Below are 23,781 nucleotides of genomic sequence, written 5' to 3' on the forward strand. Positions count from 1 at the left end.
GACGGGGGACGGGGATGGGGGGGCAATCATTACTTGACACAAATGCACGAGGTAAAGGAGCTTTACCGCAGAATATGAACGCATTGTTTTTCTACTTTTACTTTCTGTTCACTTTTTTCACGAGAAATGTGGAAAATAAATAAGTAACAAAAAAGCCCGACACGTTCAGCCATTACTATCCCACTAATTCACTGTAAATTACGTTATCAGCAACTGCAGCGTATCCCCCCCGCCTTAGTCATAATGGGCCGTTCTCCAGGGATTTCCATTATCAGTTTATGACACACACCAGTCAGGCACCACCCATTGACATGAATGGAGGGGGGAGCGGGGTTTGTACTTCCTGTGTAACGGGGGGAGGAGCCGTGCACTGTGTGATCACAACTTTACAGTCTGGTCTGTCCTAACTTCGTACGTCCTTCGCTGGGTGCCGCGGTCGGGGTTGTGAGAGGTAAGTGCCCGGGTGTGGCGGCGGGTGTGTCACTTACACCAGCGGTGTATGGGTATTCCTGGCACGGGAGACGCGGGGCAAGTAAAGTAGAGCGACTATAACAGCCATCCTCTGTTTACCGTCCATGGCTTGTGCGTATGAATATTCTGCTTACTATAAATATTGACGTTCATCCACTGTTACTACACATATTTATACAAACATACACTCTGTTACTATATTTATGTGTGTATCATATATATATATATATATATTATATAATCCCTCTACATGTGTGTGCATGGATGAATATACAGGGGGAGATTTATTAAAACTAGTGCAAAGTAAAAGTGGAGCAGTTGCCCACAGCAACCAATCAGATTTGAACGTTTATTTGTCAGAGACCTTTTTGAAAATGATATAAGTAATGTGGTTGCTATGGGCAACTGCTCCACTCTCCTTCGCACCCATTGGAATAAATCTCCACCCGATGTTTGTTACATCTCATAAGACGCCTTCTGTTATGACCGATGTTTTGACGTTGGCAGGATACGGGGTCAGATAATTGAATGTAATGGATTTAGCACAGCGATACTCCGTCCATCGATCTGTCTTGTAAAGATGACCACTTTTTAAAAAAGGGTTCGTCCCCCAGGCAATGACCACCATGGCCAACCAGACATGGCCCATCAGCACCCGCCTGGGGCTCAAAGGGGTTTTTCGAGATCCCCTTTTATAAGTGACGTATCTCCTACATAAGGAGATCGGCGCTATAATGTAGGTGACAGCAGTGCTTTTTATTTAATAAAACAATCTGTTTTCACCACATTATTAGCGATTTTAGCGTTATGCTAATGAGTTTCTTAATGCCCAACTGGGCGTGTTTTTTACTTTAGACCAAGTGGGCGTTGTACAGAGGAGTGTATGACGCTGACCAATCGGTGACCAATGAGCGTCATGCACTCCTCTCCATTCATTTAGGCAGCGCATAGGGATCCTGTTAGATCACTATGTGCTGTCTTATACTAACACATTAACGATACTGAAGTGTTTAGACAGTGAATAGACATTCCATGGGATGTCTATTCACAATCTCTGCACTTCATTACTCTGTCTGTGGTAGTTACAGCAGAGGAAGCGTAATCTTGCGAGATCACGCTGTAAATGACAGGTTACAGTGAGATTACGCCTCCTCTGCTGTAACTACCACAGACCTAAAATGGCTTGGTCACTAGGGCCCAGAATGCAAGCAGGGGGAAGAGGTTAATCATGGCAAGGCGTCACTTAATGACCAAGCAATTTTTTTTTATTTTTCTGTCTCTTTCAAAGAGCTATAACTTTTTTTTTTTTTTTTTTGCGTTGACATAGCTGTATAAGGTCTTTTTTTTTCCGGGACAAGTTGTAATTTTAATAGCATCATTTTGGGGTACCTAGAATTTATTGATTAACTTTTTTTTGGGGGGGGGATAGAAAAAAAACAGCAATTTCGCCACACTTTTTTGCATCCTAAATTGACGCCGTTTACCGTGTGGTTTAAATAACACCATAACTTTATTCAGCGGGTTGTTGCGATTGCAACGATACCAAATTTGTATAGATTTTGTATGTTTTACTACTTTTACACAGTAAAAACATTTTTTCAAAATTTATTTTTTGTCTCCATATTTGAAGAGCCATAACTTTTTTTATTGTTCCGCCGATGCAGTTGTATGAGGGCTTTTTTTTGTGGGACAACTTGTAGTTTTTATTGGTACCATTTTGGAGTAGATGTGACTTTTTTTGATCGGTTATTATCACTTTTTTTTTTAAGCCGGGATTCAAAGAAAATAGCACTTTTTGTATTGGCGATACCAAATATGTGTAACTTTTTTACTGTATTTTGATTTAGAATAATAAAGCCGTTTGTAAGGTGGGGTTTTTGGATTTTTTTTTTTTTATTTAACTTTTTTTTTAACTAGTTCCACTAGGGGACTTCACTATGCGATCCTCCAATCGCTATTATAATACACGTCAAGACTTCTGTATTGCAGTGTATTCGTGTCTGTCTGTTTAAAACGGCCTCTGGCATGACCTAGAAGGCATCCACTACAGACAGACCTGGGGGCCTTTATTGCCGGGTGCCAGTGGGATGAGGGGGAGCTTCCTCCCTCTCTCCAAAACCACTCCGATGCGGAGCTCGCTATTGAGCGCCACATCTGATGGGTTAAACGGGTGAGATCGATACTGATATTGATCTCACCCGTTAGAGCAGGGACGCCCCCAGTCCTCAGCTACCCTCTGGTAGCAGGGAGATTTAACGGCTCCCTGTTCAGTTTATTTATTCCGATGCAGCGCCGTAAAAAGGCTATTGCATCGGAATAAAGTCCGTTAGTGGCCGCCGTAAAAACACCATGGGGCGGTCACTAACGGGTTAAACAGTCGGGGGGAATGCCACACAAACAGTGAACATGTCTCGTCCATCAAAAAGCAAGCCCACGTATGGCCACATCGATAGAATAGTAAAAAAAAGTTATGGCACTTGGAATGCGGCAATGCAAAAACAAATTATTTTTATTGTGGAAAAATAGTAAATCATAAAAAACCTACACATTTGGTTTCGCCGTAATCGTACTGACCCATAGAATAAGGTTGTTATTTACACCGCATAAATTTGAAACGTGAAAAACAATGCTGAAATATGTTTTTTTTTGTTTGTTTTTTTTCAATTCCCTCCCCCAAAAAATATGCACCCAAAAATGATGAAATATACAACTTATCCTGCAAAAAACAAGCCCTCATATGGCTATGTAGACTAGGGATGTCACGATACCAGAATTTGGACTTCGATACCGATACTTCGTGTAGTATTATATTCCATTTTCTGATGTGAGGCTCGTGGTGTGATGAATTTTGAATCTCCATGTGCATCACATTAATAGTAATTAACCCATCATGTTCCTCAGTCATAATGGACAACATTGGGTTAATGTGTGAGGTACATGATTGGGTTAATTACTATTAATTGGAGGCACATGAAGGTTCAAAGTTCATAACCCGTGCCTCACATTAATAAGTGAAAGAAAGCTATTTTTAACATCATAAATGACGCTATAAATTTGTTATTACGGTGGCGATGATATCAAATGTGTATATTTTATGTATTGAGACTATAATTTTTAAAATTGTTTTTATTTTTAAACTTTAATGTACTGGCATAGATCTATGTGCCAGTACATTAGCCTGTGTACTGATTGTACACAGGCAGTTGTTAGGACATACCTAAGTATGCCCCAACAACAGGATATCTGGTCAGACAGCCCTGGGGTCCTTCAATGGACCCATGGCTGTCTGCCCATATATGGTATGTCCCTCGATCGCTTCACGATCCAAGGGGCACCCCCCCTTCTCACTTCCTCTTGAATACTGCAGTCCGCTTTGATCGCAGCATTCAAGGGAATAGCGGCCGAGATGAGCGGCTTCTCTGATCTCTGCCGTTAGAGCGGGGCTGCAGCTGTGTAATACAGCCATTGCCCCGCTCCTGACAACAAGTATGTTTGTGCGGTCAACATGAGGTGATGCGGCCGGGGCTGCACTAATGAGCGGCGGCACAGGCACTGAAGACAAAACATGGATGTGTTTTACAGTGCGCCCGCCATGTTCTCTGTCTTCAGTGCCGCTGCTCATTAGTGCACCGCTGGTCGCATCACCTCATGCTGAATACACGCGCACACTTGTCAGCAGCGGGGCAATGGCTGTTTTACACAGTCGCAGCCCCGCTCTAACTGCATTCATGTGTTCCAATACTAAGCTGTGCTGCGCCACAGCTTAGTATCGAAATACATGAATTAACGTTATTGAACCGTTTGAGGGTGCACGGCATCGAAATGGTATCAATATTTCGATGCATCGTGCAACCCTAATGTAGACCTAAGAATAAAAATGTTATGACTTTTGGAATGTAAGGAGGAAAAACTAAAAATAAATGTTTGTCATTAAGGCCTCATGCACACGACTATAGCCATGTGCACGGCCATGATTTTCGGGTCGGCTGGCCGGCCACGGAGTGACAGCTGCGAGCCGCCCGCAAATCACGGGCCATGCACATGGCCGCGGCCATTATTTTCAATGACCCCGGATCGCAGAACACGGCCGTAATAAGACATGCCCGTTCTTTCTGCGGTGCGGGCTCCTGGGCCATGCACGGACCATGAAAACCACGGTTGTGTGCATTGCCCCTTAGAAATAGGCCTGGCCCTTAAAGGGTTATTCCCATCTTTATAGATCTGTTTATTTTTCTCAACCTTGTAAAGATATACATTTTTGTATTTACCTTTTATTTTTTCTGAGTCTTGTTCATTGCTGCTTTTCGTTTATTGCTCGTTGTCTAGAGATCCGGCCACCACTGCTTTCCTCTATCGGTGACCGCACTTGCGAAATGATTTCCTCTCCGTCCTTAAGTGAGGATGTCCGTGTTATTGTGAACGCGCTTATACGCGCATGCGCATTAGATACCGGCCCGGGTGGATGCATCGGCGGTCGGCTCCAGGTCCTGCATACTAGACCTGCAGCCATATACGATATTACTTTTGGATGTCCTCTTATTTTATAATTGAAAACCGCACCGAAATCGCTGATCTCTATTTTGAACGAACATTGCACACTGTATGTAGCACAAGGCCAGGTGTACACCACAGAACATGTAAGGGCTTATTCAGACGAATGTGATATACGTCCGTGCAATGCGCGTTATTTTCACGCGCCTCGCACGGACCTATATTAGTCTATGGGGACGTGCAGACTGGCCGTGAGTTTCACGCAGTGTGTATCTGCTGCGTAAAACTCACGACATGTCCTATATTTTTTTTTCGTTTTTCCGCATCACACACCCATTGAAGTCAATGGGTGCGTAAAAATCAGGCGCAGCACACGGAAGCACTTCCGTGTGACGCACGTGATTCACGCAACAGTAGTCAAAACTAAGAATGTAAACGGAGTGTCATAATGATGGCGGCTGCGTGAAAATCACGCAGCTGTTATGTACCTTTTGCGCGCGCAAAACGCACACGCTCGTGTGAATCCGGCCTAAGTTTGAGATGTCCCGACATATGTTAGTATTATTTTTATATTAGAACTTATAATAATTACGCATGGCCACTATATCAAACACTTCCATGTGTTATCCTTACATACGCTAGGCTGGATAATGTCATATATTGTCAAGTGTATCTAAGCATAACATTTTCTCTGCTTGGATACACGCAATAGAAGATGGTTTCACAACTGTCCAGTTTATCGAAGCATAACGTGCTCTACTTAGCGACCCCACCCAGCATATGTTATCATACCATGCAAATGTATGTAAGCCTAAAAGATGCTATACTTGGATAGCTTTGCATGATACGATACCATATGCTTGGTCGTGTATCTAAGCATAGCACATGTTGTTCTTAGATACAGTGGATAGTTATGAAACCATCTGCTGTCGCGTGTGTCTCCGCATACAAAATGTTATGCTTGGATACAGTTGCCAATGTGTGAAATATTATCCAGCCGAGGGAGTCTAAGGATAAAACATGGCATTCTTAGATCTACGACCCAGCATATGTTATCATACCAATGCAATTGTATCTAAGCCTAAATGATGCTCTGCTTAGATACATACCCCAGAATATGGTATCATACCATCCAAAGGTATCGAAGTATAGCATCATTTATGCTTACATACCTTGGCGTGGTATGATGCCATATGCTGATTCGTGTAACGCGAGGGGGGGGAGTGGCTTTCCTCGAGGGGGGTGGTTACCGTGAAGGGCCGCAGGGGTTTGCAGAGAGGTGGGGCAGGGGGTGCTGTGAAATACAAAGTGGCACAAAAAAACAAATATAGGTAGGTGAATTGGGGCTCCAATGGTGTTGACACCTACTTCTCTAATAAAGGCTCATTTGCATATTTAGAAAAAAAGCTCATAACTTTTAAAATTATAAACTTTTTGGGACTCGATTTTTACGAACATTATCCGTGTGACAGCGCCTGTTAGATTATTTAGGATATAGGTATTACTAAACTAGTGACAGATCCTGTTTAAGACCTGTCGTAGATTTCAATCCACTGGTTCGAGAATTGCGGCGCCATTCATTTCTATGGGGCCATGCACACGACCGTGGGCCGCAGAAAGAACGGGCAAGTCTTATTACGGCGTCTTCTGCGGTCCAGGCTCATGGGAAATAATGGATGCGGCCATGTGCACGGCCTGCGATTTGTGTGCCCCTCGCGGGTGACAGTCCGCTGCCGGCCGACCTGAAAATCACGGCCGTGCACGTGGCTACGGTCGTGTGCATGAAACCTTAGAGGTTCCTAAGGTATATGGCTAGCTGTAGGCCAAAAGGGTTTTCCCATAATTCATTATTTATCATCCACAGCGGTGATAAATAATGTAAAGGTTTTTGTACTCAAGATTACAAGGTAAGATACTTATTTCCTGTGCTCTTTGTTGCTTGCCAAAGGAGAAGTGCTCAAGTTTCACAAGTGGTATTTCCATGCAATGATCACATGTGCTACGTCCCAAAAAGTGGGGCGTCTGATTTTACAGGTGTTGTCTGTCGGACGTTGACAAACCCCCCCCTTATTGTAATAATAAACATTTATTGTCCATTTTTTAGCAAACGTGCTAGACTATTCCATTTAATCACATTATCAACATTATCTATGGTAGTTACAGCAGAGACGACGAGATCTCGCTGTAAATGACAGGTTACAACGAGATCACGCTTCCGCTGCTGTAACTACCATAGAAACATTAACAAAGTGCAGAGATCGTGAATAGACATCCCGTGGAATGTCTATTTACTGTCTAAACACTTCAGTATTGTTAATGTGTTAGTATAAGACAGCACATAGCGATCTAAAAGGATCCCTATGCGCTGTGTAAATGAATGGAGAGGAGTGCATGATGCTGATTGGTCAGCGTCATACACTCCCCTGTACAACGCCCACTTGGTCTAAAGTAAAAACACGCCCACTTGGGCATTAAGCAACTCATTAGCATAAATCTAAAATCGCTAATAAAGTGGTGAAAACAGATATTTTTTTAAATAAAAAGCATTACTGTCACCTACATTATAGCGCCCATCTCCTTATGTAGGACATAGGGCACTTATAATGTGGTGACAGAGCCTCTTTAAGACTGGAATTTTTTAAAGAGCACTGAAGTAAAATGTAACTCGTTTATTAAGAGGTGTGTGGTGCCTTTAAAAAATGTGTTGCATCTCTGGCTGTCCGTGCACTAGAAAGAGAAATCTATACCAGCTACGAGCTGAGGTAGACTCCACTATAATTCACGCCAGTCGCTAAAAGGGGCTTTTACTATCATTCTGCTTAACTCTTTGTGCCAGATTTCTGCAGGTAGAAACATCGCAGTGTGCTTAATAAATTCCCTCGTGAGTTGTCAGTTTAATATGACTCCTCAGTGAAGCAATATCATATGCACTGTACACATTTCTCAATTGCAAAACATATTCTGTAATATTGGCAATGTGACCTTAACGAAGAACTTTGGGAGAACTATTTAGCCTCCCTGCTTGATAAACTTTCCCACCTTCGTACTGATATTTTCTTCTGCAGAAATGTCGGATTTGAAAAACCACAAACGAGGGTTGTGGCACAATAATAATAATAATAATAGGGGTATGTTCACACATAGTGTTTTCAGGGTTGAAAAATCGGAAGCAGAACGCCTCCAAACATCTGCCCATTGATTTCCATGGGAAAACGGCATTGTGTTCCGACCGGGCGTTTTGAAAAACGGCCGTGTAAAAAAACGGCCTAGAAAAACAAGTGCATGTCACTTCTTTAGCCGTTTTTCATAGACTCTATAGATAAAACAGCTCCAAAAACGGCCGTAAAAAATGTGACTGATTAAAAAAACTTTTGAAAATCGTATTGTAGTTTCAGAAGTTTTTTATTTTGTGTGTGCACATACCCTTATAATACAGAATTACCTTCCTAAATCCCTTAGGTCCTCCAAAATTCCTTCAGGGATTTTAAGGCAGATTTTGACCTGCCTGCACTTTCTTGTTGCGGGTTTTGTGGCGTTTTTCGCCCATAAACATTGAGAGCCAGGGCGAAAAACGCTTTTTCTCCCTCCCATTGATTTCATTAGGAGGTCAGAGGCGGATCCCCGGCAAGAAAGGACCTGTCCATTTTTTTTTATTTATTTATTTTTTCTTCCAGTTTCGGATGTTTTTTTGGCATGGATTTCGACGCGGTTTCTGCGTCAACATCCGCACCAAAAAACTCAGTATGAACTTAGGCCTCATGCAGGGCTCTTTTCAGGGAGGCTGCAGGCTGGAGTCACATGTTTTATTTAAAAAACAAAGCCAGAAGTGGATCCAAAAAGATGAAAAAGTCTGAAAGTAAAGAATGATATTCTCTGTAATACGGCATCCGCTGGAACGTGGCATGGTTGGCCATGGTCTCCGCCATGCAGTTTAACTTCATAAAAGTATATGGATTCTGTATTATGGGTTCTGTTTTTTATGGTCTTTTGTCTAACAAACTAAAAATAAGCAAAACTAGTGCAATTTCCACAGACAAACTTCATTTGACTATACTGTAATTCCCGTGTCAATAGTCCACATGCGATTAAGGCGGCACAGAGTTCACGCTCATTGGCTGAATCTTCCATCCATTAGCACAAACGACTCCTGTTAACATACCATTAGAGATCTGTTTGTTACGCTACTGGTTTTTGCTTACATATAGTCGCCAAAATACTGCTGCGTGAAAGTGGCCGTAGGGCCTGTTCACATCAGCGTTGGTTTCCGTTCATGGCTTCCGTTGCAGCTTTCAGTCTGAAGAAACCCATGAAAAGAAAGCCAAACGGAAACCAAAGCTTCCATTTGCATTACCATTGATTTCAATGGTAATTGTTTTGTTGCAAATGGTTTCTGTCTGCGTCCATTCTGTAAGGTTTCCTTTTTTTTTTATAGTGGAAACCATAGCGTAGTCTGGTTAAGGCTGTGTTCACATCATCGTAGTAGAGTTTGCTGCAGCCAGGAAAACTATTGTGCAGCTTCTGATCAATTTTGTGAATCTGTCCTCCCTGCGCCTCACCAAAAACTGCGGGGCAACTCCGTTTCGCAGACCTAGACAAGTGTTTCTCAAGGCTAGAAGCATGCACTGTGCGCTGACTATTAAAAGCACAGCTTGAACAAAGTGAGTACCCACTTGAGACATGGCATGTACCCCCTGGGGTACAATAACCACACGTTGAGAACCTAGGACCTTGACTGTTGTAACAATACCTCGTCAACCAGAACGTTTTTCCTTTTTACTAACCGCAAGCAAGGATCTTGAAAATAATGTGGATTTGAAATACAAAGTATATTACAAAGTTGCACAACAATAAATAAGTTGTATAACAATTCATAAAATTGACATAAACCTTGACAATCTTAAATACTTCAGTTTTTTTGCAAATTTTAAATACTTTTTGTTTTTTTTAAACTGTTTTTTAATTACATTTTGTAGAATTGGTGTTTATATATTAAAGACAATGGACAGAAGATTCTTAAGTACTTGGAGGAAGTAAGATCAGTGATAAGTGTTCCAAGAATAGCCATGTTTTTTCCTCTGTAAAAGTTGAACTTCGAAGTCTTCAATTTCAATATTGGAGGTAGAGTAGTTGGCTTTGTATTCTGTACACGTAGGGAATCCAGGCTAACGTTTCTGGTTGAGTATAAATGAGGCTGAATTAGGGCTGGGCAATTAATCTAAATAGAAATTTAGCGCAATTAATCGACGTCCTCTTGCGAATTTTGGTTTAATCAATTATTTTTTCCTGGTTTAAACTTCAGAACGCATATACAGTTGAATCCAATGGTAGAGCAGGGGACGTGCTCTACCATTCACTATGTTTTGCTGGACGCGAGGCAGTGATGTCATCGTTCCTGTCTGCGCCGAGCTACACAGACAAGAGGAGCAGAGGGATCTCCTCCGCTTATCGTTGTAACGGGGTTAGGTGTGAGCATATATTTTTATTTTTATTAGGCACTATTGGGGGCAGCTCTGGGGGCGTTATACAGCATGTTGGCAGCTTTGGGGGACATTATACTGTGTGGGTTGCAGTTGTGGGGGCATTATCCTGTTTGAGGGCATCTATAGGGGCATTATACTGCATGGTAGTCAGCTATGGGGGCATTATACTGTGGGGGGGGGCAGTAATAGGGCATTATACGGGGGTGGCAGTTATGGGGCATTATACTGTATGGGGGGCATTATACGGTGTGGAGGCAGTTTATAGGGGTATTCTAATTTGTTTGGGCAGCTATGGGGTATTATACTGTATGGGGAGCACTATGGGGGCAATATACTTTGTGGAGACAGTGCATGTTATATACAGTAGTATAGTATTGGGGCTGGGCGATTAATCAAATTTGATTAATTCGCCCTGGAGTCCTGTGACTCTTCTGTTTTATTTCATAATCTCACCGTCGAGCTGAGCAACAGGAGGAGGCCCCGTCCTGCCGTCTGTCACCGCCGCATCGTCACCTGTGAATAAAATGTAGTCTATCTTTCACAAATGTTGCTCCCCTGCGCTGACGCTGGCCGTCATCCATCCATTCAGTGAGGTGAGAGGAGACAGTGTACAGGATGCAGCAATGCTGTCTCCCCCCACCTCCTCCTGTGGCTGCTCGACGTAATGCTCCACAGTACTGGCACGGCATGCCAGTACTGTATCTGAAGGTCTTCTATTGGCTGGCAGCTTATGAAGTCATATGCTGCCAGCCAATGGCAGGAGGGCATTCAGAAAAGGGATGGGGGGGGGGATGTAAACAGATTTACAACCCCAGAGCCAATGTCCCGGGCTCTGCCTGGGCGTCTGTAACCTAGTAAATGGCAGAGTAGGGAGCTACCTCTCGGCTCTGCCATAGCGTTCAATAGTATCTGAGTCCTAAGGACGCAGATGCTATTGAAAGTAGGGTCGCTAGCGGCTGCTGTGGGGCTCGCAGCATGAATGGGCCTGTGCTTCCCGCCATCACAACCCCTCCCCCCCCCCCCCCATGCCCAGTGGCCCCGCTAGCAGCTGCGGCCCAGTTACCCCGCTGGGAGCCGCTTTGGCTGCTACGGCGGTAGCGACGCCACATTCAATAGTATCTGCGTGCTTAGGAGGGAACTCACAACTTTGCCATTTACTAGGCTACAGACTCCCAGGCAGAGTGCTAGCAGTGCTGGGACTCTTCCTGAAGTGGAGTCCCTGGCCAGAGCGTCGGCACTGCTCTAGTTGGGATTCCACTCCTAGAGGGAGCCCCAAAGGCGCTGCTTACATGGAGGGGCGCTGTGTGGCCCTCCCTGGGAGGAGGAGGAGGAGGGGGGCGCCGTGAGGCCCTCCCTGGGAGGAGGAGGAGGAGGAGGGCGCCGTGAGGCCCTCCCTGGGAGGAGGAGGAGGAGGGGGGCGCGAGGCCCTCCCTGGGAGGAGGAGGAGGGGGGGGGCGCGAGGCCCTCCCTGGGAGGAGGAGGAGGGGGGGTGCCGCGTGGCCCTCCCTGGGAGGAGGTGGAGCTGTTCTTTGTCGCCCTCCCTGGGAGGAGGTGGAGCTGTTCTTTGTCGCCCTCCCTGGGAGGAGGTGGGGCTGTGTGGCCCCATCTACAGTGGGCACTAAATCTATGGGGGGGGGGGGGGTACAAACTGGGCCTAACTTCTATATCGGGAAAAAGAGTGAAGATTTCTGCCATTTTGCGTTCGCGTGAGTTCCCCCACAAAGGGGCCCACTAAGTCTGTGTCGCCCAAGTGCCCACATAAACCTCGAGCCAGCCCTGATTGGTGGGCAGGTTTGGAGAGGGCAGGCTGGCTATTTTGTGTATGAAGAAATGGGAGGCATGGCGAATTCTTTCTGCATTTTATAGGCTATATGTCCTAGATGAGTAAGTGGCTATATGAGCTGTTCCTCAGAGCCCCGGGTGAGCTAAAATGACAGCCTTTTTAGCATTTATTTGTGCCCCAACACACACAAACCAGTGCCCTCACTGTATCCCTGCTGCACCTCACCACCTTATACTTTGCTGTTCCTGCTACTAGCATAGCCTCAAGTTAGCTTAAAGAGACTCTCACCACATTATAAGTGAACTATCTACTACATAAGGAGATCGGCGCTGTAATGTAGGTGACAGCAGTGCTTTTTATTTAGTAAAATTGTCTATTTTTATCACTTTATGAGCGATTTTTAGCTTTATGTTAATTAGTTTCTTAATGCCCAACTTGGCGTGTTTTTACTTTAGACCAAGTGGGCGTTGTACAGAGGAGTGTATGACGCTGACCAATCAGCGTCATGCGCTTCTCTCCATTCATTTACACTGCACTAGCGATATAGCCATATCGCTATGTGCAGCCACATACACAGACCCTAACATTACTGTAGTGTCCTGACAATGAGTATACATCACTACCAGCCTGGACGTGATGTGTATTCAGAATCCTGACACTTCTGAATCTTTACACGAGCGTGTTATACGTCCGTGCGACGCGCTTGCTTTTCACGCGTGTCGCACGGACCTATGTTAGTCTATGGGGCCGTGCAGACAGTCCGTGATTTTTGCGCACTGTGAGTCCGTTGCGTAAAACTCACGACATGTTCTATATTTATGCATTGTTCGCGCATCCCACACCCATTGACGTCAATGGGTGCGTGAATATCACGCGCACCACACGCAACAGCAGTGAAAAGGATGAATGTAAACAGAAAAGCACCACGTGCTTTTCTGTTTACAAACATATAAACGCAGTGTCATAATGATGGCGGCGGCAAAAAAATCACGCACCAACGCATCATACACTGCTGACACGGAGCTGTTAAGTTCCTTTTGCGCGTGCAAAACGCCACGTTTTTTGCATGCGAAAAACGCACACGCTCGTGTAAGCCCGGCCTAACACTGTTTTACTTGTCTGAAGATTCTGCCAGTATCTCTCACAGCTGCGATCTTTCATATTGTGTTTCTCTTGTTAACCACAGAAATATCCTATAGGGTATTAATTTAATACATGTTAAGATTATTTAGCAATGATTTCTATAGTGTCTTTAGGGGATATGTTGTCACTTCCTCATGTTGTTAAAAAAAAAAAAGTTTCCGGTGATGTGACCGCCCTTCCCCCGCCTCCGTCTCACAAATCCTTTCAGTTTGCCACAATTTCTTCTTTTGTTATGTATCTGATTATATAAATGAATTGAATTGCAACTTAGAATTAATTCACGCAGGTAGCTGAAGGTTTCATTCTTATCAGTGTATTGGTGAAAATACAGACCGTTTTGTCCATATTTATTATGATCTCTGTCTGCTTATTACTGGCAACATGGTGGTGGTTAACACTGCTGTCCTGCAACACCAGGGTCCTGGTCAACCTCTGCATGGAGTTTGTGTCCCCCCCCCCCCCCCCACCCCCAGGTTTGTGTGGGGTTCTTCTGGCTGCTACACACTAAAACAAAATTACTCGTAGGTCAATTGGAAATAAGATTGTGAGTCCCATTGTGCACAAAGGACTGATGTGAATGGTTACAATTTATATCCAGTTGAGCCAACATGTTCCGCAGCGCTGTACAGAATTAAATACGCCCGGGGCGTGCTTCATAATTAGAAATCCAGACTGTCAATAGACATAAGGACATGCAATCTAAAAAGTGAGACCTTTCAATTTTGTGTGTGTGTGTGTGTGTGTGTGTATATATATATATATATATTGTGAATGTTTATTATTTTTAGACATCTAAATATTGCTCTGCTCTGTTTCAAGTGCTGCATTTTTCTGGTCAAATAGGTCTGACTATGCACAGAAGACAATTTTTTTTTTTTTTTTCTTATCGGTCTTGTGTATTATTTTTTTTTCAATCCTGATTATCTTTAAGGAATTGTCTTTATTTTCTATGCTCCTTGAATCAGTTTGTTTCCATGTCATTGGATTCCGAGCCCTCGTTTCATATGCTCTTTATTTCTTGGGTTCCTGTAGCCTCTGGACAGTAGAAAGAATAGATTGAAAACACTCTTGAAATGCATACTTCTTCAGTGTGTTGGTTCTTAGGGAAAAAAAGGTGGAATACCAACCCTCAGGGTGCATCCCCTGTGGGAATTATGGCCACGTGTCCTAATAAAAAATGTTTATCTTGCTACCAGCGTACAGTCTACTTCTCAGATACTATCTAATTTTTACACAATTGTCAGGCGTGGGGCCAAAAAGTTGTGTGGTGCGAAGTCAAAGCCGGGTCAATATGCTGGCGTAGATCTGATGGTCTGCATAATGTACTGCTATAAGACCTTTTTTTTCCCCATTGCACAGTGTTACCAATATGTGTGATTTTATTTAATTCTTTATTTACTACCCTAGTAGATCTTGGCTTCTTGTAACAGTGACAAGATGGTCAATTAAATACAAAGCTGATATTACCCAATGTAGATATGTTCTATGTAAATTAGTTCTCCTGGCCTATCAATTAATTGGTAGGATCTGACCTAGGGATAGGCCATGAATATTTACGTCCTGGAGAACCCCTCTAAGTCTGCCAACCTATTAGTTTCTGCTATACTCCAATTTTGTGTGCCCTGATTGCCAGTAAGTGAAAAGTATTTCCCCTAAGAAAAAAAAATACTTGTCCTCATTTGCTTAGTTTGTTAAATAATTCTGTTCAGAATTCCTAAGCAGATTAGTTGCCCGGGAATTGATGAAACCCAATTGACCTCTCGAAATGAAGCTTTAATCCCTTCCCGCTCCTGGACGTACTATTAGGTCATGGTACCTGTATCGTTCATGCTCCATGACTTAATAGTACGTCCTGCATTAATCACAGCGGCGCTCGCGCCCGGTGCGTTCATAAGCTATGATAGCTGCTGTTTTGAAACTGTTGGTCCTGAGTGCGGTATTGCCTCACTCTGGACAAAATGGGGTATTTTATTCCCTGTGAAAATAAGAAATTTTAAGCCAAAACTACATATTGTTGGAAAAAAATATATTTTTTTTAATTCACAGCCCAATTCAAATAAGTTCTGTGAAAAAGCTGTGGGGGTCTAAATGGTCACAACACCCATAAATGACTTATTTGAGGGGTTTCGTTTCAAATTTCACATCCACTTAGTTCCTGTGAAACGCCTAAAGGGTTAAGGAACTTTCTATGTACTGTTTTGAATACTTTGAGGGGTCTAGTTTTTAAAGTGCGGTGTTTTATGGGAGTTTATCTAATACATAGCCTCAAAGCCACATAGCCTCAAAGCCACTTCAGAACTGAACTGGTAGCTAAAAAAAAAAGGCTTTTGACATTTTCTTGAAAATATGAGAAACTGCTGTTTTGTGTTCGAAGTCTTGTAACGTCCTAGAAAAATAAAATAATGTTCAAAATATGATACAATCTAAAGTAGATATATGGGAAATGTTAATTGGTAACTATATTGTGTGGTATAACCGTCTGCCTTACAAGCAGATACATTTAGATTAAAAGATATGCAAATTTTTCAACATTTTCACCAAATTTTGCTATTTTTCACAAATGAGCACTCAATGTATCGACCACATTTTACCGCTAACCTAAAGCCCAATGTGTCACAAGAAAAGAATCTCAGAATCGCTTGGATAGGTCAAAGCATTCCGACGTTATTACCACATAAGGCTCAAAGCCCATTTTTAAAAACTGACATTTTTCACTTTAAAGAGACTGTCACCACATTATAAGTACCCTATCTCCTACTAAGTCCCAAACTAGGCTACGTCCTTAGGCTGGGTTCACACTGTTTTTTGCAGGTGGAAAATCTGCAGATTTTGCTCTTGCTGCACGCCGATTTTCGCTGCGTTTTTCACCGTGGCCATTGAGCGTCGCGGGAGAAAAACTATGCGAAATACGCTTTGCCTTCAATTGATGATAATGAGAGGTCAATTGATGATAATGAGAGGTCCCTTCCTTTTCCCGCGAGAAGTTTTTTTCCGCTTGTGGGGAAAAAAAAATGCCTCCGCCTCCCATTGACATCAATGGGAGGCATTTTCGGCCGTTTTTTGCCGCGTTTTCCGATGCGATTTCCGCATCAAAAAGTTCTGTGTGAACTCCCCCTTAAGGGGTTAATAACTTCCATACTTGCGATCAATAGTCTTGGGGAATGTTCACACGTGCACGTCCGTTACGGCTGAAATTACGGAGCTGTTTTCAGGAGAAAACCGCTCCTGAATTTGAGACGTAATGGCATGTACAGGCGTTTTTAGCAGCGTCCATTACGGACGTAATTGGAGCTGTTTTTCATTGGCTCCATTGAAAAACCGCTCCAATTAAGTCTCAAGAAGTGATATGCACGTCTCAAGAAACAGCCGGTGTGCCCAGAACATCGTAATCCCATTGATTTCTATGGACAGATGTTTGCCAGCGCTTTGGAGCCGTATTTTCGAACGTAATTCGAGGTGTAAAACGCCCGAATTACGTCCGTAAATAGGGTGTGTGTACATACCCTAACTCTGGAACAGATGCACCTCAGAAACGACCGAAGAACAAATTTATAAATTTGACATGCGTGAACCACTCAAGGGATTACATTTACAGATTTAAAAAAAAAAAAAAATGTAATCTTCGAGGAAATAACGCATTTGCTATTCTCATTGCATTCATTTATAAATACACATTATTTTTCTTCTACAGGAGACCTTTAGCTGACAACATGCACTACTATCGATACAGCACAGCAGAAGTTAGCTGCTGTTACAAGTACCTTCTTTTTAGCTATAACATCATATTTTGGGTAAGTTTTATCATGTACTGTATATTTAAGGGAATGTGTATTTATTTTTTTAAACAAATTTAAGATTTGTACCGGAAGTTGCATGATTATGGGGGCAGCTATCTTGCTCTGATCTGTGAATGGCAGCTCAGAGATTTTCTTTACAGCAGGCACTAGAAAATAAGAGAATTACGCATATACTTCTATCGGAGAGTGTTGTGGGCATGCTCTATGACATGTGCAGAGGTCACGCTGTCTGGAGGAAGGGATCTGGCTGCTGAGTGTGCAAGTGAAGAGGCCACGGCCAGATACCTTGGGAACAAAGAATTTGGCATCTGCCTTGAACTCCCCCACAGGGGTTAATAACTTCCATACTTGCTATCAATAGTCTTAGGGTATGTTCACACGTGCACGTCAGTTACGGTGGTGGGGGTGTTTGAGTCACCTATGGTGATCCTTCCCTCTCATGAAAGATAAAGAGATTTTACAAAAAAAAACAATAATAGACAGACACTTTCTATGCGGGCTCAATGGAAAAAAAAAACTTAGAGCATGTTTAACATAAAAACTTTAATTTAAACAATAGGTCATTTTCTGATGATAGGTTCCCTTTAAGAGGAGTTGGATTTTTCAGCCGCATTCTGCATCAAAACCGGCGCGTTTTGTACTTTAAATTGTCCCTGACTTTTCACGATCAATCTGATGCTTCTGAACGTGGTCTAAATTTAGTTTCGGGATGATTCCTGAAGCTAACCATAAGTCTGGAATCACACATGCAGTTTTTTCGTGGCAGTTTTTTGTGCAAAGGCCAAGAGTGGTTCCAAAAACGAAGGGAAAGTATAAATGAAAAACTGATACTGCTACTCTCCTGCGTACTCACTCCTATGTCTGGCTCAAAAAAACTGTATAAAAAGCCATAAAAACTGCCACGAATTCTACGTGGTTTTTTTTACGGTCAGAAGCGGTTTTCCCATAGGCTTATCCATAGTACTAGAAAAACATCAGAATAAATGCACGTTTAAAAATGGCACCAAAGAACGTGTGTAAATAAAAAATGCTATAAAAATGCTTAAAGTTCATGATGTATTGTACAACCAAAAAATAAATAAAAAATCAGCTAAAAAAGTTTGTGTAAAGGAGGCCTGAAAGTAGTGATTACTGTTAAAAATCTGAGCCATTTTACACATGTTAACCCCTTCCCGCACCTTGGCGTAACTGTACGTCCAGATAAGCAGTAACTTCGCGCACCTGGGCGTACAGTTACGTACGCGCTTTAAAAGTTAACCGCCGCGCGGCGCTACACCGCAGCGGCGGTTAACTGTGCAGGGTGTCAGCCCTGCTCTCCCCGTTGCCGATCAGCGGCCTGTCGCCGCTGAAATCGGCAATTAACCCCTTCGGTGCGGTGGTCGATTGCGATCACCACATCGAAGAGGTTTACAGCGGATCGGCAGCCCCCCACATGTATTTGCGGGGGCTGGCGATCCTTATCATGGCAACCAGAGGCCAGACAATGACCTCCGGGTTGCCATGTACGGAAGCCTCGGAGGATCAGCCTCCGGCCGTTCCTCCTCTGCTTCCTGTCAGTGTGACAGTTACGTCACAATGGCAGTTAGAACACATTACACTACGTGTATAGTGTAATGTGTTCCAGCAGCGATCAGAGCTGCCAGTCTAAGTGTCCCCTAGTGGGACAAGTAAAAAAAAGTTAAAAAAAAGATAATAAAAATGTTTTGAAAAAGTGTAAAAATCAAAGTTAGAAGTGACATAAACAAAGAATGCTTTTTTTCCTATAATAAGACTTTTATTATAGGAAAAAAATTAACACTTTAAAAAAAGTACACATATTTGGTATTGCTGCGTTCGTAACGACCCCAACTATAAAACTGTAATATTATTTTTCCCGCACGGTGAACACCGCGAAAAAAATAAACGAAAAACAGTGCCCGAATCACAATTTTTTTGGTTACCAGCCCTCCCAAAATATACAATAAAAAGTGTTCAAAAAGTCGCATGTACGCCAAAATGGTACCAATACAAACTACATCCCGTCCCGCAAAAAACAAGCCCTTACACCGCTTTTTTGACTGAAAAATAAAAACGTTATGGCTCTCAGAATATGGTGACACAAAAATTAATTTATTTTATAAATAAGTGATTTTATTGCACAAACGCTGCAAAACATAAAAAAATTATATACATCTGGTATCGCTGTAATCGTATCGACCCGCAGAATAAAGTATAATGGTCATTTATAGCCCAGGGTGAAGGCCATAAAAAAACGAATAAAAAACATTGTCAGAATTGATGGCTTTTGGTCACCTTGCTTGCCAAAAAATGGAATAAAACGTGATCAAAAAAATTTCTGGTACCCCAAAATGATACTAATGAAAACTACAGATTGTCCCGCAAAGAATAAACCCTCACACAGCTCCGGTGGAGAAAAAATAAAACCGTTCTGGCTCTCAGAATATGGCGATGCAAAATGTGCAGAGTGTTCCAAAAGCAGATAAGATGGGGCGCCATTTATCAGTGCGACACCGGCCACATATCTGCTGATTATTATTTATTTACTGCATTATTATACCCTCTTATTATACTCTGATGTACCCCGCACAGATAACATGTACCCTGATGTACCCCGCACAGATAACATGTACCCTGATGTACCCCGCACAGATTACATATGCCCCCACATTATAAACTGAAACACCAGTAAAACCCCAAACAGAACAACTACCAAGCAAACTCTGCGCCCCAAAAGCCAAATGGCGTCCCTCCCTTCTGAGCCCTGCAGCGTGCCTAAACACCAATTTACGTCCACAGATATGGCATCGCCATACCCGGGAGAACCCGGTTATTATTTTGAGTTATTTGTCTTCAGTGGCACAAACTTGGCATAACATATAGTGCACTAAAATGGCATATGAGTGGAAAATTGTAATTTTCACTCCGCACCATGCGCTGCGCATTAACCCCTGCGCGCACCATGACTTAGCATGTCGTAGTGTGGGGGGTGATGTATGGAGCGTCTCACGTAAAAAATAAAGAATTTAGAACGGCAAAATCGCTGTTTTTTTGGTCACCTTGGCTCTACCTAAAAATTTAATAAAAAGTGCTCAAAAAGTTGTATGTACCAAAAAGTTGCACCAATAAAAACGACCGCTCGTCCCTCAATAAATAAGCCCTCATACCGCTCTATTGACTGAAAAATAAAAAAGTTGTGGCTCTTGGAACGCGGGGAGGAAAAAATTAAGAAGGAAAAGAAAAAAATGGATCACTCCAGAAAGGGTTAATTACTTTCTAATGAAAAACCATTTATGACCACACGTGGGGTATTGCCGTACTCGGGAGAAATTGCTTTACAAATGTTGGGGTGCTTTTACCCCTTTATCCTTTGTGAAATTGAAAAAAATGCAACATTTTAGTGGAAGAAATGTCGATATTCATTTTCACGGCCTAATTCTAATAAATCCTGCAAAAGACTTGTGGGGTCTAAATGCCCACTATATCCCTAGATAGATTCTTTAAGTGGTGTAATTTCCACTTTTGGGGGGTTTCCCCTGTTTTGGCCTCTCAGGGGCTTTGCAAATTCGACATGGCACCCAAAAACCATTTCAGTTAAATTTGAGCTCCAAAAGCCAAATAGCGCTCCTTCCCTTCTAAGCCTTACTGTGGGTCCAAACAGCAGTTTATTACTACATATGGCATATTTCCGTAATCGGGAGAAATTGTTTTACAAATGTTGGGGTGCTTTTTCTCCTTTATTCCTTGTAAAAAATAAAAAATGGCTACCTTTTTTCAGAAAAAAAGTTGATTTTTACCTTTACAGAATAATTCCAATGAATTCAGCAAAACAACCGTGGGGTCAAAATGCTAACTTTACCCCTAGAAAAATTCCTTGAGGGGTGTAGTTTCCAAAATGGGGTCACTTTCCTGGGGTTTCAACTATTTTGTTCCCTCCAGTGCATTTCAAACGCGACATGGCACTGAAAACCATTCCAGCAAAATCTGAATTTCAAAATCCAAATGGTGCTCCTTTCCTTCTGAGTCCTGCTGTGGGTCCAAACAGCAGTTTATTACCACATATGGGGTATTGCTATAATCAGGAGAAATTGCTTTACATATGTTGGGGTGTTTTTTCTCTTTTATACCTTGAAAAAATTAAAAATTTCTACGTTTTTTCAGAAAAAGTAGATTTTCATCTTCACAAACTAATTCAAATAAATTTAGCAAAAAAACTGTGGGTTCAAAATGCTAACTATACCCCTAGATAAATTCCCTGAGGGGTGTAGTTTCCAAAATGGGGTCACTTTTGGGGGTCTTTATTGTTTTGGCCCCACAAGACCTCTTCAAACCTGACATGGTACCTAAAATATATGTTAAAAAAAGAAGGCCCCAAAATCCACTAGGTGCTCCTTTGCTTCTGAGGCCGGTGCTTCAGTCCATTATCACACTAGAGCCACATGTGGGGTATTTCTAAAAACTGCAGAATCTGGGCAATAAATAATAAGTTACATTTTTTGGGAAAAACCTTCTGTGGTATAGAAAAAAATGTATTACAAATGAATTTTGTATAAAAAAAAATGAAATTTGTAACTTTCACCTCTACTTTGCTTTAATTCCTGTGAAACGCCTAAAGGGTTAATACACTTTCTGAATGCTGTTTTGAATACTTTGAGGGGTGCAGTTTTCAAAATAGGGTGATTTATGGGGACTTTCTAATATATAAGAGTCTCAAATCCACTTCAGAACTGAACTTGTCCTTGTAAAAATCGCCTTTTGAAATTTTCTTGAAAATATGAGAAATCGCTGCTAAAGTTCTAAGCCTTGTAACGTCCTAGAAAAATAAAATAAAGTTCAAAAAACGATGCCAAACTAAAGTAGACATGTGGGGGATGGTAACTAGTAACTATTTTGTGTGGTATTACTATCGGTTTTACAAGCAGATACATTTAAATTTAGAAAAATGCAAATTTTTGCAATTTTTCGCTAAATTTTGGCGTTTTTCACAATTAAATATTGAATCTATCGGGCAAATTTTGCCAGTAACATAAAGTCCAATGTGTCACGAGAAAACGATCTCAGAATCGCTTGGATAGGTAAAAGCATTCCGGAGTTATTACCACATAAAGTGACACATGTCAGATTTTAAAAATCTGCTTCGTCCTGAAGGCCAAAACAGGCTCAGTCCTGAAGGGGTTAAAGGTGATTGTTGTTTTTTTTTTTTTATTGTACTCTGCTCCACCTGTCGGAACACTTCACATCATAGTTTGTAGTAAATTCTACAATCCTATTGTTTACAATCATCCAAGAATATTTTCCTTGTAGTAAATGTGTCTTGTCTCTGCTGCTGTTCTCTCCCTAGCTGTCTGGTATGTTACTGCTTGGAATTGGTCTGTGGGCTTGGAGTGAAAAAGTAAGTACCGTACTTTTTTAAATGTATTTTATTTCTTTCATTTGTCCATAAACGAAAACAAGAAAGATTGGATTATTAAACATGTATGCAGCATCTTTCTGGCATCCTTGCCCAGCAGGAAAATACAGTCCTCCGAGACCATCAGGGGCTTCTAATACCAGCACACATGCTGGTGCTGCTGGGCGAGGAAAGGAAGAAGCAGCATTCTGAGGCTCCATTCACACGATGGTGAAAATAAATGGCCATTAACAACCAATACAGTATCAGTTTTTCATGGCTATTTTGCATCCGTGTGTGTCCAAATTTTCATCCATTTCCAGACTGTCTGTCCGTTTTTCATGGCCGTTAAAAAATAAATAAATGAAAAAAAGGATGGATTTCATTTGTCTTTTTTTTTTTGTTTTGTCCCAACCCCCTGATAACACCACATTGCCCATGTAAATAGTGCTGCAATGTCCCTGTAGATAGTGCCCACTGTAGATAATGCACACATAGGGCCACAGTGCCCACTGTAGATAGGGCCACAGTGCCCATTGTAGATACCAAAGTGCCCACGTCTAAAGTGACATCGTGCCCACATACAAAGTGCGAGAGCCCACATAGTGCCACAGTGCCCATGTAGATAGCGCTAGCATCCCCTGTAGATGGTGCCACACCCCCATATAGTGCCACATTTCCTTTGTAGTTAGTGCCACTGTAGCTCCCTGTAGGAGCGGAATCCCTGTGACCGGTGAGTACGCTCATAGATGGAGCACCAGGGCTTTCCCACGACAGGAGTCCCTGGCCAGAGATCTTGCGATGCTCTGGCCAGGGACTCCATAGTTGAAAGCCCTAACTTCACTGTCCATACGTATATGGACAGTACGGTTGGGGGCTTCCCCGGGCTCAATGCTCAAAGTAGCACTGTGTGCGGGGAGTCCTCGGCCAGGATCAGTTTTTACCGGCTGTTACAAAAATTGATTCATGAAAAACGGCTGGTAAAAACGGATCCATTGACTTTTATTGGGGCCGCCTGGCCATGAAAGGCCAAAAATAGGACGTCCTAATTTTTGATGCCCGTTTTTCACTGTCGTGCGACTGTAGCCTTATTCAGTGGGGAGATGCCCATCTGCCAGCTGACTTAAAACCATGGATGAATTCATCTTCTTGGTGCCTGTTTTTCCAGGTACACCTCTTAGCGCATTTCCGCTGTAGGACAGAGGTCAAGAAGGCAACCTCCAGTGGTGG

The 23,781-nt window shown here is 42.5% G+C and overlaps 1 protein-coding gene across 2 annotated transcripts in view; it reads left to right on the forward strand.

The window, feature by feature from the left end:
* Positions 1-328: 328 nt before the first annotated feature.
* The window catches only part of TSPAN14 (tetraspanin 14), a 39,556-nt gene continuing 16,103 nt past the window's right edge, over positions 329-23,781 (forward strand). The window contains exons 1-3 of one of the 2 annotated variants that reach the window (XM_075841741.1): positions 329-451; positions 17,060-17,159; positions 22,504-22,554. In XM_075841741.1, the coding sequence (XP_075697856.1) occupies positions 17,079-17,159; positions 22,504-22,554 (132 nt within the window). In that variant the 5' untranslated portion in view covers positions 329-451; positions 17,060-17,078. Of the gene's footprint in view, positions 452-496; positions 583-17,059; positions 17,160-22,503; positions 22,555-23,781 lie in introns of those variants that run through there. The other variant, XM_075841742.1, reaches the window with a different exon arrangement.

The sequence above is a fragment of the Rhinoderma darwinii genome, chromosome 11, assembly GCF_050947455.1.
Source record: "Rhinoderma darwinii isolate aRhiDar2 chromosome 11, aRhiDar2.hap1, whole genome shotgun sequence".
Classification (NCBI taxonomy): domain Eukaryota; kingdom Metazoa; phylum Chordata; class Amphibia; order Anura; family Rhinodermatidae; genus Rhinoderma; species Rhinoderma darwinii.